The following is a 17,760-nucleotide window of genomic DNA, read 5'->3' on the forward strand; positions in this document are numbered from 1 at the left end:
GCATCAAACACTGAGTGAACTTCAGAAGCTCTAAGAAAAACCACAAATCTCCTAATGGACTTCCTAATTTAGGTTTCAAAGCAGTACTGGAGTCCAAACAGCCTTGACAAAACAAGACTCACTGCTCTGAAAATCCCACACCTTGAATTTTAGCTTTTTCTAAATATGGAAAAATGAAATTGCAAATCTTTCAATTTATTGCTTTGCTTGGGCTGTGTGTGTAGCTAGAGTAATGGCCTTTAATAAACCGAGTTGGCAAGGATTTAAAGTGTTTTGAAACAGGAACAATTCATCATTGCTATATAGGCTTTTTGTAAATAACCCCCTGTTGGTTAGAAAGTTGGCCTTAAAGAGAATTAAATTGCTTGGTTTGTCCAAAACAGGCTAATAAAAGTCTCTGAAACTATACATGCATATGTAGAAATGAAAAAATGTGCAATAATGCACAAAAGAGTTAACTTTTTGCCATGTGTAAACTCTCTCTAGCTAGCTTTCAGATTAGTAAAAATACAGTGTATATGGGAGAGGAAGTGATCAGAACTGCAAATAATCTGGGAAAACCTTCATTTTCCCACATGGTTCCCCATCTACAGATCCAGTCAGGAGATATTTGTCAGGCTTGCATGGATACAACCTTTTCCATGATCCCCAATTCCTGATGCACCATTTTCCACTAACCTTGGCTGGGCAGATCTGGACAGGCTATTTGATCAAGTAGTTTCAAAAAGCACTGGAATAGAAGAAGTAGGGACACCTGGCACGATTCACTTGGTTTGTGAAAACTGATTAATCTAAGATGGGAAGGGATAATGTGTTTTGAAGAAGTCTGTGACTGTTAAGTCTCAAAACTACTCACCACTGCCAAGCGCAGGGGCACAGTGAGAGCTTTGAAAACCAGCAGGCACAGATAGGAAGTGTCATTTTTTTATGCACAAGATTAAAGCATACACTCAAAACTGTTCAATCATGATTTCCAATGCATCCTTTTGTTTGTCATTTGAAAAAGGTTTCCTCTGATTTCTTGCCTTTAACCAGAGGGTCTGCAGAAGCAAGAGAAACTTAATGAGCTGCTCTAACTGTGGAAGAAGGAATAGTTAAAGTGATCTGAATCAGTTGTTCTTCTTTAGAAGTGTATCACAGCTTCCATGATGTTCTGACAAGATCTTTTTTTTTTTGTGCAATCAGTCTTAAATATTTTCACAGAAGTGATCATTCAGTCATGAAAAATAATGAAACATCTGTTGCAGTTTCCTGTTTAAAGCGTAGCTTACAAAGTAAAAAGGGGAAAATCTCCCCGCTTTTTTTGTTTAAAAATATTAAATTAAAATGTACAGGACCAAACACAGGCACTTTCCAAAGAACAAAAGTGAAACCAAGCCATGAATTATTCGATAGTGATGGATGACAGCTCCGATTTGGGAGGGTCACCTGCAGCTGCCTCAGCAGTGGCGTTAGTCTTTGGCTGCTCTGGCACATCTTCTTCCTTTTCTGCCAACCCACCCAGAGACCCCAAGGGGAAAGTGCTTTCACAATTCTGAGTTGACGACACCTGTGAAATGACAGGCATTTGGACAGAAGAGTTGCTTTCAAAGCCATGCTCCCCTAGCTCATACTGCCCGAGGGTCTCCTCTTGCTCCTGGTTTAAGTAGTCCGGTACTAGGAAGTCACTAGAAGAGGGGCAAAGGACAGAAGAGATATGTCATTTCTCACACAAACATCAGCAGTATCAGTTTCTTTGTATCAGTTACATCATACAAGCTACACACTGAGAACAGAGATGTTCATTTCACACTGCTGCAAGAACATGGCAGTGACACGCTCCCCCAGGCACTATAACCTGCTTCTCATTTCTACACATAGAGAATTTATTCAATGGCATCTATTTTGCAGCTGTATTTCCTACACAGCAACTTCTTGTTACTTAGACTGTATCAACTTGATGAGAATGAAAGTTAATGTCTGGAACATCCCATGGCACTGAAAACCTCACTGAAGAAACAGAGCACTCAGCCTTTAAAAATAGAAGCAAAAATGAGTTCAGCAGTGGGAAAATGTGGGCCTTTCCCACCTCAGAGGTAAATCCACCCTAGACCAGCAGCATCATTTCCTTTGGAGTGGACAGGCTGGAAGCAGCAAGGGCTCTGCAGAAGATAGAGCTGCAGTGGGAGGTTGTGATGCCAACACATCACAGTGCCAGGAAAAGCACGGAATTGCCTCTCTTTCCCCTTTCACTCCTAAGACAACACTTCTGTAACGTACTTTTACCAGCTGAGGGCTGAGTGGATCCAAAGAAAGCCTACCAAACTCCCCAGTAGTATTTTCATGGCATGAGGACATATGAAAAATAAAATTTTTTTGCACATTTTCAACACCAGACATGAAGTCTGTAGTTGAGACAAACATATATATATATTACATATATGCATATTTGTATGCTTTGGTTCCTCCTGGCAATAATCGAGTTAAAAGCAGTCCTTAAATGACAGCAGCATTCACTGCTTCAACTCGAACTCACAATCAACTATGCTAAACTGGTGTTTGTCAATTCAAACTGAAGGAAGGGCTATAAGGCAGCTAAAATCACACCCTTTAATCTGACTTTAATTTGACAATGCAGTGCTTACCACAACCAGAGTTTTTGCTCTGGTTTTGGCCCGAGAGCCAAGAACAAGAACTGCGTAAACCCACAGATATGAAGCACTTGTACTTTTATACAATATTCTGCTGGAAAAAACAGTAACAGGCTTTCCTGGTTTTTTTGCAACGTTTTCATCCTATGTCACCTCTAAGTTAATCAAACAGAACAAAATACTGAAATGTTTTGTAGGGGAAAAAGAATAATGTCTGGAAATCAGGAAGAGTGGGACTGTGATGCTGTAACTTTTAGAATATACTTCTTTTGTGCTGCTGAAGGCAGATGACTTACGCACACCAAGTTGCATTCTCTCTGTAGAGTGAAACTCTATAAGTGATCAACTCTCTATAGGTTTAAGAGCTGGGAGACCTTTGTCTTCAATTTTCCTCATCCAACTTTTGTATTTTATATCTCAAATCCCAACTAATATATTTATATCAATAAAAGAATACAGTGCTGGTCTGATGCCTCAGAACCCTTTTCACAGTCTTTAGCAAAGTGCATTTGTGAGATATGTCCAGTCTTTTGTGCCCTGATAGAAAATGTTCAAGTGGTCCTTAGTATTGCCATTGCTATTGGTCTAATAATTTAGTAATGTTACCTAGAAAATGAAAGAGGGTATGGAGTCATACAATCTTTCCACAATATCAAGCAAGTACTTACAATGAAGCAATAAATCTGTGCCCTATGTAAGCGAACAGGCTACATACAAGATTTTAAATAGAAAATTATTTACAGAACTCCATGGATGCTGTAGTATAGAACACTATGGCTTCACACCATTAGCCTGGCCATAGATACTATTGAAAAGAGAAATTAAGTAGCTCAGAAGCATCCTCTGCATATCCCTGGGTTCTTCAGTGCCCTCCTATAGAGCTCACATGCTGTAAGACAGATCAGACACAACCAAGAGTGGCACAGGAATCAATCTGACTGGAATTAGCTGGCAACCTGAGGAGAGGCACAGCAGGCTGCCCTGAAAGCAGGAAATGATGATTTGGGGGGGGGAGGGGGAAATAAAGGAGAAAAAAAGGAAAAAAAAAAAAAAGCAAGTTTCCCTGTTAGGTTTTTGCTGTGCACCTCACCTGCTCTGGAAGTAGTTTGCTAGCTCTGATGCTTCATGGTTCAAGCTCCTCAGGTGAACGATTAAATTTCCAGAGTTGGTGAACATGGCGCCACATGTTTTGCACTCGTAAATCCGAGGCTTGCGGATAATGTGCCGGGAAACCCGCATGTGGTGTTTATATTCCCCGAAGGAAGTGAAAGTGGCACTACATATCTGGCAGCGGAAACAGCGTTTACCTTCGTGCTTCAGGCGATGCATCTTGAGCGAGTAAGCGCGGGTGAACTTTTTCCCACAGCGGTCACACTGAAAGGGTTTAATGCCTGTGGGAGAGAGAGCACAGACATGTCACCTTTTGGAACCACAGGGCACAGGCAAAATCCTTCAGGAATTCTACAGCAGCTCTCAGAGAAGCCCTGTTTTGGGAGGAGATTCCCTGGTTAACTTGAAAATGGCAGGAACAATGAGGATGGAGCTGCACTTGAAACAACCTAGAAAAACAGGAATTAAGGAGCCCAGCCCAGAGCAACATCAATCTCTGTTTAGATACTGCTGCAACTGGCTCCAAATGGCAATTCAGACCATCTTTAAGTAGATAACCCTCTACAGGGTTCTCCAACCTAACTTTCTCCATTTCCTAACTGTGACCTCCATAGTCTCCGTCCCCACGGTTTAAACTGAGCACATGGTTAAGACCCTGAGGCACAGCCAACATGGATCTGATGCCGCCGCCATCTCAAACCACCTTTGAACTCCTTTGATCTCAGGAGATTCTTGTGCCAGACTGGTTCCCAACAATGCAATTATCAGCCTAACCTTAATTAATTGCAATGTTTTTCTCTGGCTGCCTTTGGTCTCAGAGAAGTGTTCTGACAGGGGGACTGTGTGCACACGGATGCCCCTGTAATGCAGCAGGAATGGTGATAAAAGGGGGAAGCAACAGCCTTTATATCGCGTGGGAACCTTGCTATACAAGCATTTTCAGCAACTTTGCATGACAGACAGCTCTCTAAGACAATTTAGCTTCATGCCCCTCTTTTTCTTTTCTTGTATTAATTTAGAAATTCAGTTACTAGTTCATTTTTCATTTCTTACCCTAAAACATACGAGCTCTGCAACATGCTGCAGTGGCTGAGTGTGCAATCACACCCAAACAGAAGTATTACAACATAATGGTCTGAACCACCAAAAACTTCAGATTTAATAAAAAGTCTGAACTCCAGAAAGTGGGGAAATCCAAACATGAGGCCAAGAATCTGCAATATGGAGTTCTATTCATAATAGGGCTGTCAAGGAATAAAAAAGGTTTTTTCAAAAGGCTCAATGTGCATCAGCCTGGGCTGTTATTTCCCAGGTCTTTCACTCTGCTTTCCTTATGTTCAAAGCAGGAGTTGAACTTTTAATTGGGGCTTTTAGACAGAGAAAGCTGTAGTTAAGGTTACACTGAAATGCCCTGTTAAGCATGTGAAAACAAGTTAATACACCAGAATATGGGCTGGTGGAGCTCAAACTTTTCACGCTCTCCTACTGTCCAAGGGCATCTATTTCCTCTGGTAGTTTGAGGAAAATCTCTTCAGTCATTTTGCTCATGAGAAAACACTTCCAACATTTACAAGCTTTGAGAGTTTCTTTTGCATGTTAATTACTCTAAAACAGTAAAAATCTCTCCCAACTTTGCCCAGGGGTTCCCAGTTGACAGGTTGGTCAGAGATGCTTTGCTGTCAGACTTTTAACAACAGGCTTTGGATAATTCCACATTTGATACGCCCACAGAGTTTGCTTTTTTAATATTAAACACATATATGGTCATCTTGCTTGAAGGGATTTGACAAATAATTGCTGACAGGGAAAAAATTATACCTTGACAGTTGTTGCTCTGCCCCAAAATGGTACATCCTGTGTGTGCAAGTAAGAGTCAGGCTCAAAGCAGGAGATGCTAAACCATGAGGTTTAGTGCCCAAGAGGAAAAACTCTTCAATATTCCCTTTATTCATTCAAATGTCAATGCTACTGTCAGATAATGCTGACAAGTCTTGAAAACACCAATAGCAAAGACTGAGATTTCAAGCTTGGTTACAAATCAAAATGAATGCATCAATTTGGGGATCAAGGCTCAGAGGAGGCATTCACACAAAAATCTGTACTATCTGCAGGAGCTAAATTGATTAGGAAACCAATTCAGTTGTCCTGCAATCCCTCCAAAAACCCTGAGATCCAAAGGCACTTAACTTTCTTCAATGCAAGGATAGATAATATTTTCTTATGGCTGCAAGTCTCCTCTAAAACACAGCAGACAATTACAACACATCAGAGGAAGAATTTCAACCTACATCACTTCTTTTGTATAATAAAAAAGCCAAGTATACTTTATTTCATCTCAAATCTTTATCATGAAAATGCCTTATCCTGATGAGTTTCAGGCAATCAGATCCACACAAATGCTAATCATCCCTGAGCAGAGCTATCAGTCAGACTCCATGGATCAAAACAAGCATTCAACTAGACATATCTCTACTCAGTCTTGCTGAAATCAGCTCTCAAGGAGGTGAGTAAAAATCCTGCATTATTACATTTGCTGCACAGCGAGGCTATAAATGAGGAATTGCTGGGAATTTCTCACCTGAGTGGATAAGCATGTGTTGTTTTAGGTTCTGAATGCGAGTGAAGCGGACCCCGCAGGTGGGACACTGAAAGGGTCTGTCGGGACCGTTGGGGCTGGGCCTCTCTGTGCTGCTGGTGGAAGGAGCAATGTAGAGTTGGTAGGGATACTGAACGTTCTCCAGACTACAAAGAAAAAAGGCACTGATTTACAGGCACGCCAGAAAAATAACCATGGAAATCTGAACCTTGAGCACATTTGTATGAGGAGAAGAGACTGGCACGTCACATTTGAAATCTCTCTTTATGCTGGAAATCTCTGTCTCTACAGCAATGTCTGACCTACACCTGAAATCTTACAGTCACTGACTCTGCACATCTGAACAAACCCTCAGGGAACAGCCTCTGACTTGTGTTTTCTTTGGGTAACAGGCCTGAGCACAGCTGCAAACTGAACTTTATTTTCCAGGCGTGGGCATTTTCTCAGGCGTATCGATGACTTGCAATCAGCAAACAGTCCCTGAGGAAGAGTTTAAAGAGCTGAGCAAATTGAAAGCAAAGGAGTATTTTGCAGCTTCAGTGGTATTTACAAATGAAATTGCAGCCAATTCATTTTTCATTTCAATCCAAGTTCCATGAACAAATATTAGTATCTACAATTACATATTTCTGAGTTTAAAATATTAATCTCATGAATCAATACTTGCTCCTTGTCTGATTCAAACAGCTCCAGCGCTGTGTTTAGAAAACAGCACACAGGCTGTAATAGGAACAATTTAACTTTCAAAGTAATTTATTTAAAACTGACTAATTGCTCCTACATAGCCTCTAGCTGCAAACTGTTTAAGAGAACTACAATTCCCTTGCTAATCCAAGTCCTCTGGCAAGGAACTTGCTAAAGGGCACAGTGAAATAAAAACAAATCCGCTGGTACAAACAGAGGAACAATGACAATTTGTACTTACCTGAGGTTTCCATTCCCTGAGCATTAAGGTCTATATTTTTTGTTAAAATAGATATTTCAGCTTGCTCAGAGCCTACAGGAAGATCAGACATCACTGGCAGCAGGGAACTGCTCTGACCCGGAACATTCATTCTGTGGCCAAAGCACTGCAATTTTAGCTTTACCAAACCATAGTGTCTAAAACGTCCTTAGAAAAGAGTACAATGATGTCTCCTGTCACAGTTAGAAAGTCTCCCTAACTGAGGGAATCCTTGCACCTCGAGCCCAGAGGGCTGGTTTCCAGGTCAGGCTGGATTTGTGGACTTCTAACATTCAGAGGAATGAAATGTGCACTTTGCACAAATACATTTCCCTACACATCACACAGACCTTCACAGAGTAGATCAGCACAGAAAGACAAGAACCAGAATCATCTCTTTAAAATCAATACCTAAATTGTCTTTATCTGCTCTGGAAATGGATGTCAATTCAACTGTGAGGACAGGGGCTATCTGTTGGAGGGCAGTGATGGGTCTCAGAAGCAAAATTTATCTGGAGACTATAACACCAGGTACACAAGATGAAGCAATTTCCTGCAGGAGTTTAGTATCACTCAGTCTGTAAAACCCATAAGGATTTCTGGTCTCATATGGAATTGGAATAATATTTGCTCTGTAGAAGAAATTTTATCGTTCTTCACTTCTTTTTATACACAGAGAGCTGATGGAAAAAAGAGATGCTGACAGACTTGTTGCTCTCTGATAAAGGGAATACTTGCAAGAGGGAAGTTACCAGCTCATGTCCTGGGCCTGGCAGAACGTAGCTCACTGCCACTTTGGGAGCTAAAAAAGCCAGTTGAGGGGTTTTGAAATAAATATAAATATACATTCTGATTTTTCTAACTGAATTTCTGACCAACTCTGGCACTCCTGTTCCTCTTTGTGAACAGATCACTGGATAAAGAACAGACACACAGGTAGTGTGCTCAAATAAGAATTATATTTGGGTTTTGTGACATGTTCCTGAGGTCCCTCCTCCCTCATTCCTGCATTAGGGCACTGTGAAGAGGCAAAAGCACACTGTGCTCCTGCAAGTTCTCTCAGGAGACACTCAAACTAGGGCAGAAATGAGGAGCCACAGCTCTCTTTTTGTTTCCAGCTTTGTCAGGCTCTCTCACCCTCAAGGCCTATACTGGTGCCACCTTCTGTGCCATTGAAGGAGAAGCGCAATGGGCCCAACTGCCTAAAAGAAATTTAAAATAAAGTTTGGGTTTATTCTCTATAAAACCTGATGAGGGGGGTTGGTTAAAGCAGATCCAATGGGAATCATGAGGCTCTCCAGCTACCAGTGACAGGTTTGTCTTTCCCATGCTCATAATGCAAGCAAGATGAAATACCTACTGCTGACATAGCTTAGAGATGATATTGGAAACACACCCAGATTTTCTCTCCCCTGCTTCTTTTCCACAAATACTCAATTTTTCATGACTTGTCATAGATGTGGCATTTAACAGTTGAGATTTGTCTGACATCTCTGAGAATTTCTGTATTAGCTACAGAAAAACATAGGTTTCAAATGTTTTCACTGAAATATTCTGCTTGCAATTTTTTCTTCTTTCCACCAAGAGATTACACACATATTTAATTATGTAGAACTAAACTCAGAAAAACGTGAATGCCAAAATGCTCAGTGAGCCTAGAAATGTTCTCTATTTGTAAATAACAATTATTATAGAAATGTGGGGGTTTCTCATTTTATTGGATCGGAAACCTTTCATAACTGAGCCTTTGCAACTCCTTTTAAATACAGCCACAAACTGATACACAGACCAACTGTTAAATCAGCTGAATTACTGATCTATGTTAGAAAGTGATTTACAATCCGAACGTGAAATATCAGAGAAAGAATAGATCAGACTTCACTGTGAAACAGTAATTTTAATACTTAACAGATTCGTATGTGTCTATTAAGCTGACAATTACATGTGACCTGGTGTTTATGAAACACTGATTATAGAGGAGGCCCAATTAATGATGTCAATTATTTAAGGGAGAAACACAAGAGATAAGACATTTTAGATTTTGAAATATTTATGATTCTTTCCACAGTGGTAAGGATGTAATATTTAGAATTTTAAATGGACTACTCTATTGCTTTGTTTTAGGAATATAAATATATAAATTATATTTTTCAATATAAATTTGCATTGGCCACTCACAACTGATTTTGACATTTTGAGAATCTCTATTAGTAAAGAAATGTACAACCTGGACTTAAACTAAAGGTGTATTAAAAAAAACCCAACAAAACCAAAATAGAGGGAGATTTTCTCCATCTTGGAATAAGCACAGCCTTGGCACTTTCATTTGAATTTACAAAACAAATCACTTGGTAGAAAATCTTTGTTATGGAGTCTGAAATTCCCATAACTGTCAGTTCAATTGTTTTATAAACAAGGTGCAAATTCTAGTTCATTTTGCTGATGCTTCTGTCATTCTGAGAAAAATTATTTTCAAATTTGGGCATAAATGAAGGAAAATACTCTTTCCTCCTCTGCATGGAAGAGATCTTTTAGCGAGAATTTTCAGTGCATTTAAAGAATTTTATATCTTTTGCATTTTCAAGGCAGTTTGCGCTTGCAACTGCGCAATTTTATAGGAAATTTCTGAAATAATCCAGTGCTGAATATATGAGTCCACTTGACTTAACAATTACAGCTTTAAAAACCTCGATTAGTTCTAATGCAACATGTGCTCCTACTATTAATTCAATCTAAGTGCTGGGTGTTATTTTTATACTGAGGTTTGTTACCAGATAGATAAAATCTTCCATACAAAAAACTCTTATCTAAGCAGTTATTTTCCCTTTTTAATCCTACAATGGGACAGGTTTTAGATGAAAATGGCAGGAAAGATTTTTATGAGCTATGAAAATGCAGCTCTTGGTTGTTATCTCTGTAGGGAGCTTCACTTGACACAATTTCTGGAACACTCCCAAAGGTTCACACTTCTTCCACAGACCCAGTTATCTGACAAAACACTGCAAAAGCCAGTTTGAAAAAATGTGCTTAGGAAGGGCATAACTAAGAAATAGAAGTCAAAGCAGTTGTGTGTACTCCTGTATGCCATCACTTGGTTCTAACAGAATTATGATGTATCTTTGACCAAACAGACCTGTTTTAGATTGGTTTTCTCTGCCAGCCTTTCCTTATAAGGGATTCCCTTAATAAATCACTCAGCTCAACACAGCAAAGGCTGCCAAATATTTACAGCAAGTGACATACAGCATTTTGGTAAGAAGCTACAGGCAGAGAGTTTGGGAGAGGAGATTTAAGGCTGTTATGTGGTTTATGGCAGTAGTGACGTCTAGTAAAGTCAGGACCAGGTCCTTGTTTTCAGTTTGCTGCTTTTGGGGCTGTGTGGCAGCTTTAGTATGCATGTTTCACAGTAAAGGGGTTTTTCTGAATTTATTAATAAAGAGCAGTGATGAAGAAACAGCAAAACCATGAATATCTTTCTTCACCAGTGCTTCCTGGAGATAGAGAGGAAATGAAAAGCAAACTCTGACTTTCATCATCTACATTCTCCTAAAGCATCTACCCTTCCAGAAGCTGATTGTACTCTGAGCAACACAGAGAATTAGATGTAGGAACAACCAAACATTGTGGAATTAAGGGTGTGAGGGGTAATTACAGCCTAGCACTTGTGCAGGACACTCTGCACCCTGGGTTGGTACATACCGATCGTCATCGTCTGCGTGAGCGTTGGTGCCAGAGCTGCTTTGGAGTGTGGGCAACCCCTCCGTAACTCCCTCATCTATGGAGCCTAGGAGAGAAAAGGGCAAGTTAATGCAAATACCTGTTCAAAAAGGGATGGGGGGCATGGAAATACACAGCAAGCTTGCTTTCCCAATCTCTGATAGATGCTACTGGTGATAACAGAATGAAATTGCCTTGGGAAAGTCATTTAGAACACTCAGAAGAATCCTGTTCCCAGTCAGCTTCTCCTCTACTCAGATTAGCTACTAAACTGACAACTCAACAAAGGACACATATTTGGCACACCTAGAAAATGGAAATGTTAAATATAGCCAGTTTTCAAAACCCATCCAGTATTAGAACTGTAAAACAGAAAAGTTACATTCACCTAAAGGGACTACAGCAATATTCAAGACTTCTTGAGCAATAAAGACTTCAAACCTGCTACACTACATGGCTTTTGGGATCCAAATATTCCATAAATATATCAATTGATAATGCCTTTATTTAATGATAAGCCTCTGAGACAGGAAGAACCCTCTGAGAAATTAGAAATGCAACACAAAAGAGACCAAACACCTGTTTGTAAGAGAAATGTACACACAGAATCACTCCAGAGTTCTGTTTAGTGCACCAACATTTGAGAAAATGGAGTTCAATGAGTCTGGGAACAGAATCCAAGGGAAAAGAAGCACTAAAACAAAACCACAACTTCATTCATCTCATATGGCTGTTGCTCAGCTGGGCCTCCCTCATCACCACCAGGAGTTTGGCCAAACGGTCCCTGGATCTCTACCACTGAATCCATAGGAGACAAGATGGGAAAGGAGATTTCTCTCCCTACACCACCGTCTTAAGAACAAGTAAAGTTTAGGACAGTGGTGGGAGATGCTCTTGCTGCTGTGGTAAAAATAATTCTGCTTCCTAAGAGAGTGGTATGTGAGCAATCTGAATTTTGGAACCCTAAAGCTCACTAGGAAAATCAAATAGCATTGGGTTTACAATGCAAGTGTCAGACCAAAAGGAAAACCAAAGAGAAGGAACAAAGACATGGAAAGTGAGGCAGAAAATGTGCATATTCTGCCAAAAAGAATGAAAGATCATTCCTGAAGTGAAAGATTCCTGTCTTAATGTGATGCCATGTTATGGGGCCAGTGACAGGAGGAAAATGGCATCTCTGGAAGTTTTACGAATCAAAATTTTTAATTTTGTTAAGAGCTGACAACCCATATTTGGGAAATTCATCAACTGTGCAATCTATAAAGTTACAAAAGTTAATCCCATTTTGATTTATCCTTCTTTCTCATGAAATACTTAACTTGAAGTCTACTGAAAAATAAGCCCAACTGCTCAGGTTTAATTTTATGCCTTCACCTCTCAAATGCCAACAGCGCTAATGAGTTATGAAAACATCTTCTCAGATACAGCTATTGTTGTAACCATAATAACTTACTTATCAAGGCCCTGCTCCATGTCTCCTTTCATATTATAAAGTGCTTCCAAATATAATAAATTGCAAATGAACAATTCTTGAAATTGCCCAAAGAGTGAATAAGAGCTTTTTGCGATATCAGAGAGAGAGGCAGGAATGCTTTTATAAATGCACTATAAAACACTGAGATAAATATATGCAATTATACCAGGAAAATACATTCAGGGAAGAGAAAGCTGTACTTTAACACATCTTGCTGCCTCCACTTATTATTCTTACATTACTGCATGAAGAAAGACATCTTTGGGAGGTAAAAAGTGCCTTCTGGCTACCAAGTGTGCTGTATCACATATTAGGTACATGTCCACTGTGCTAAAAAGGAAGAGCGCTGTTTCTCTTTAGAGCAAAAACGTGAATAAAAACCATTCTGAGGGTGGTTATTATGCAAAGGCCACTAAATATTCATTCGAACGTATTCAAAGAGCAGATTTGTACTTTAAAGATTTTGCCCTGGCACATTTTTCTTCTCTCTGCAGCTGTTTTAAGGCAGAACATGCTGTACTAACACCAGTGACAGATTTAAGTTTAATATTATAATCATTAAGGCCTGAGATCCCCTACCCTACCTACTACTTTTCAAAGTATTTTTTGTTTAACACTGATTGTGCTAGAAGTTGAGATTTCATAGCATTCAGTGGCACCTAACTCTCTCCAATTCAGCCCCAGTCTCATACTTCCATTTCCCAATTCAAGCTGCCTTTGAAATACAATTTTTCTGACACTTCTAACTCTGAGAGATGCCCTCCAAAAACTTCTACAGGTTATTTACTACTCATCTGTAATCCTGAGTATACACCCAATTTGTCCTTTTAAGCTGTCTGGGTATGATATATGTCTTAAATGTATAAATAAGTATCACCGATATGGTATTTTTAACTTTCCCTAATCATTATTTTTACTTGTTCTATTTTGCCTCTGCTGATACAATTATGCTGATGAGATAATTTGCATGTCTTATCACATGGCCCCGACAAGACCTTTCTGAAGTTCTGACTATAATGAGTTACAAACTGAATCAAACAAAACCTGTTCTTGAACAAGGACCGCTTTTCCTGGCAAACTACCAGCAAACAAAGCTTTTTTAAAAAATATATTTTTAATTTATCCACTATTTTGGCAAACTACATTTAAAGATTTATAAACTATAAGATAGAAACTAAGCAAAGGTAAACAGCCCTGTCTCCAGTAAATAAAACATTTTCAGTTGGAAAAAGCATTACAATCTAAAATATCAACGTATGAGCTACACGAACTGGGGAACAATTCAACAGCAAAGGATGGCATAAGTAGGAAATATTTTCATTTCTTTCTAGTATTACTTGAATATTTCAACAGCACTTACTGTATTGCAATCCTGGAAGGGTCAGACTGATCTCACTTTCTCCAGAGAAGGCAAATGTTACACTGACCAAAACCAAACAAATAATGCTACCAGGCTACATTTATTTACCTTCCTGTAGTTTATTTATTGAATTAACTGGAGCAGCCTTTCATGTATATATTATTTGAATGAAGCAGAGCAGTCTGCAAATAACACAGGCTTTATTAAAGATACTTCAGCAAAAAAACTCTACCAAGCACAGGTCAAGCCACATAACTGAGAATAAAATAGCTGACTTAGGTAAAATTTTGGTAATTAAACTAGAAACATTGCAAACCCTCTTACCTTCTGACTTCCTAAAAGCTATTAAATGCATTCTGGAGCAGAGGAAAAAAGGGATTGTTCCAGTAACCTTTAAGTATTAGCTACTAATAAAAAACAGCCTGCTAGAAGAACCCAAAACTGGCTTCAAATTATCTTTCATGGAAAAAAAAGGATTCTCTCAGCAACTGGCAGCATTTGAAGAAGCAACTTGAGAATCAAATCCCCCCAAAATGGAAAGATTCTCAATATTATGATTGTGACGATTTATTTTTGTCTGGGGCATTAAGACGACAGTGTTTCACCACTTATTTTGCAAATCCTCTTACAAAGACTCTCTGTCACAATTATACACGATTTGATGCCTGATGCAAAGTCCTGTGGTAACCCTTTATGGCTACAGGCACAAGCCTTTCAGATCTGGTGTTGTGGCTCAGCTGAGATCAGTGTCTTTTTGACACTAATGAAAGCAGAATTAGTTCCCTCAATTAGGCAACTAGAGGTAAAATGGAGTTATCGACCTCTGCTGAATGAGGAGGGCTTACCTTTCTCAGTTGCCTTCTGCAAAGTTATTTAAAGAACTCCAAGTTTATAAGTAACATTTCATGAAACAGGGAAAAAAGGCCATTTCACTGAATTAAAGCATAAAAACTCACAAGGTAGGTTTCCTCCAGTAAAATCCCAGGTGCACATGTGCCTATTAGAGGCTTTTCTGTACATACTCATACCTAAGGCCAGAAATGGTCGTACCTATGGATGAAGACTGTGGGCTGATCAGGAGATCCTCCTGCACTTGCTCACTCCCTGGGACTGTCTGCTGATCGCTCAGGGAGCTCTGGGAAGCGCTCACGGGCTGTGACACCTCCTCGTGCACCTCCTCGTCGCTCAGCCTTTCCACCTTGACTCGCACGTCCTCCTCGATCACCAGGGGAGAACTGGCTTTGGTGCTCTCACAAGTCACGTAATCCGCCATTCTCCGGTTGGACTCGGAGGGCCCAGGCATTTCCAAAGTCCGTGAGTTCTCCGCCTGCTTCACCTTTTCCGACTGAAGTCTTCGATCGATTCCAAAAGGAAAAGTCCAGGGAAAAGCTAAGGACGAGTCTACGGGCTGGTTTCTGGACTCCGGGTAGGAAGTTGAGGGATTGAGCACTTGGGGGGAGCTGGTTTGTGTGTTGCATTTGAGGGGGCTCTCAGGAGACATAACGATGTAGCTTTTGCGCTTCCTCCGCGACTCCCGGCACACAGGGATGGTTCTCTCCACCACGCTGCACTCAGAGGAGACGGGGGAAAGGCTGCCGTCGCGGGAGGTGAAATTGCAGTTTGCACTGTTCTCCTGCCCTGCATCCAGCACCTTCTCCTGCTGGCTGTTGGGCGTGTTCCACAAAATGCTGGACTTCATGAACTCGGAGCATGTGCTGGCCACGCTGAACATCTGCATGTAGCTGGCTGCAGCCAGCACGTCAATGATGTTCTCCGTGTTGATGGACAGCGTTGCCGTGTAAGCGTATTCCAGTAGTGGGATGAACCCGGTCACAGTCACATGGTGCAGGTCCAACACGCTCTTGCTCTCGTCCTCTGCTTGGCCCACAAGTTTGGAGCGGAAGAAGTCGCTGCAGGCCGCCAGGACCACCTTGTGCGCCCTGAAGATCTTGTCCTGGACACGGATGGTGATATCACAGAAGTGCCCATCGTTGCGGAGCATGTTCAGCTTCCCCAGCATCTCCTGACTGTGAGCAGGGGAGTTATGAGTGAATGTTTTAACACCCATTTTTAGATGGTTCTCCCAGCGTTCTTCCCACATACAAGAGATCACAGGTGTCCTGGAACAAAGAGGAAAACTGTCATTTTCATGTCAGAAAGTGGAAGTCAAGTGGCTTTCTAAGACACCGTAAGAAGAAAATTCAACCAAATTCTTTCAGATCAGTTTTTTCTAGGATCCAGATTGTGCAAGTGAGTAATTCTACAGAAATGCAATTACTTACTTGCAATTTTCATAAACATGGATCAAATTATTTGCAGTCTATCCTTATATATATATATCTATATATATCTCCCTATATCTATCTCTCTATACGTATATAATAACTAACGCCTGTATTTCTTCCTACTGCCCATTCAAAACCAAATACCCAACACACTTCAAAGAAATGTTTGCAATATTAAAACAAAAGCATTTTCTTTAACTAACAGTGAGTAGAAACCTGTATTTTTATCTTCTGGGCCCAGGAAACTCTTGCTCACAGTTCTTAAACCTGACAGAGTGTTGAATGTTTCTTTTAAGTGGAAAAGACGTCAGCTTGGGTCAACTTACAAGTGTGCAGGAGCAAGTAAATCTCCCAGAGATCGTATTTAATTCCAGAAAAGCCTTAGAGAAACTACAGTGTGAATTTCCAGAGGCCAGAGTTCAAGCTGGTAAACATAAAACAACAGCTGCCAACAGCTCTGTTTTCCTGCTGCAGTGCAGGTACCGATTGCCTAAAGCTGCTTTTAATAAACAGTTTTGGACTAAGGTGAGGAGTTATTGAAAATTCCTTCAGAAACACAATGCATTAGAAACCTCAAAGGAAAGTTTAAGTCTCAATCAAATACATACATATTGATTTTATATGTGTGATAAATAATACAAGGAGGGCAACTTTTTTCTTCTGACAATAAAAACCTCTCTTCTTTGGGTTCTCTCCATGTGGGAGCAAATGTTTGTGTTTTGTGCAAGAATGGGAGGTGTGACCCACACTGGCTGCAAATTTTAGGGCTGCAGCAGCCTCTAAAAAATAAATTACTCTGATTTGAGGAGGGTGAAGCTGATCCACCACTCACTCCCTCTGCAGTACACAGGGGAAAGACAGTGCCAAGCAAGATGCCACATGCCCAGACATCCCCTGGGATGGAACTGGAACTGCTGTGGCCACCAAGAAAATCAGTTCCTGGGTTTTCCCCAAACTCTTCTGAATTATTTAACTGTAAACGAAACACAACCCACCGTGTTTCACCTTCTTAAGTTCCCCACCCCCCAACCCCCCAAGGCTTTCTGTGTTCCACATGCCTCACACAATTACCACAATATAGAAATATCATTGGGTTAAACATCAACAACATAATTGGATCTGATTAGTTCCTGGAGTCAGCAGCTTCTTCACATCATCCTTCTTTCCCTTCCACATACACAAAAGCATACCACACTTACAAGTTGCTCATTTGGAGATTTTCAGCTACAAAGAGCAAGTTTGGAACAATTTGCTCCAAATGTCACATATTGAAATGGCAGCTGTCAGAGCCTACCTTGTTCTACACACATTTACACTTGGCTGCTTCTTGTAGCTGGGGTTTCACTTTTGATACTCAAACCCTTTCAGACAGAGGAAAAAGAACTATTCGAGAGAATAGATTAACTAACACTTGGCAATATAAAGTCTGGGAGAAACCGTAAGGGCCATTTGAGTTTAAAATGAGATTTCACACTAGTGCAGAGGAAGAAGTTAAGCACAACCAAAACACTCCCTTCACTGAAAGAAAATGGATCGACCTCAAGAGGCATCTGAACATCCAAACTGTTTGTTCTCCAGCATGAATCAAATGAAAAGCATATTCCATTGATCTCAGACCAAAACACTACAGTAAAAGCTTGTAACA

General features: G+C 40.3%; 1 protein-coding gene across 2 annotated transcripts in view; it reads right to left on the reverse strand.

Moving 5' to 3' along the window:
* Positions 1-1,199: 1,199 nt before the first annotated feature.
* Positions 1,200-17,760, reverse strand: part of ZBTB44 (zinc finger and BTB domain containing 44) — a 32,169-nt gene continuing 15,608 nt past the window's right edge. Inside the window, exons 2-6 of one of the 2 annotated variants that reach the window (XM_027747424.2) lie at positions 14,881-15,950; positions 10,979-11,063; positions 6,319-6,482; positions 3,721-4,021; positions 1,200-1,667 (exon numbers count right to left, since the gene is read on the reverse strand). In XM_027747424.2, coding sequence (XP_027603225.1) covers positions 1,385-1,667; positions 3,721-4,021; positions 6,319-6,482; positions 10,979-11,063; positions 14,881-15,931 — 1,884 coding nt within the window. In that variant the 5' untranslated portion in view covers positions 15,932-15,950 and the 3' untranslated portion in view covers positions 1,200-1,384. The remainder of the gene's footprint in view (positions 1,668-3,720; positions 4,022-6,318; positions 6,483-10,978; positions 11,064-14,880; positions 15,951-17,760) is intronic. The other variant, XM_027747425.2, reaches the window with a different exon arrangement.

The sequence above is a fragment of the Pipra filicauda genome, unplaced genomic scaffold, assembly GCF_003945595.2.
Source record: "Pipra filicauda isolate LSUMZ 115617 unplaced genomic scaffold, ASM394559v2 scaffold564_size293559_pilon, whole genome shotgun sequence".
In the NCBI taxonomy this organism is placed as follows: Eukaryota; Metazoa; Chordata; class Aves; order Passeriformes; family Pipridae; genus Pipra; species Pipra filicauda.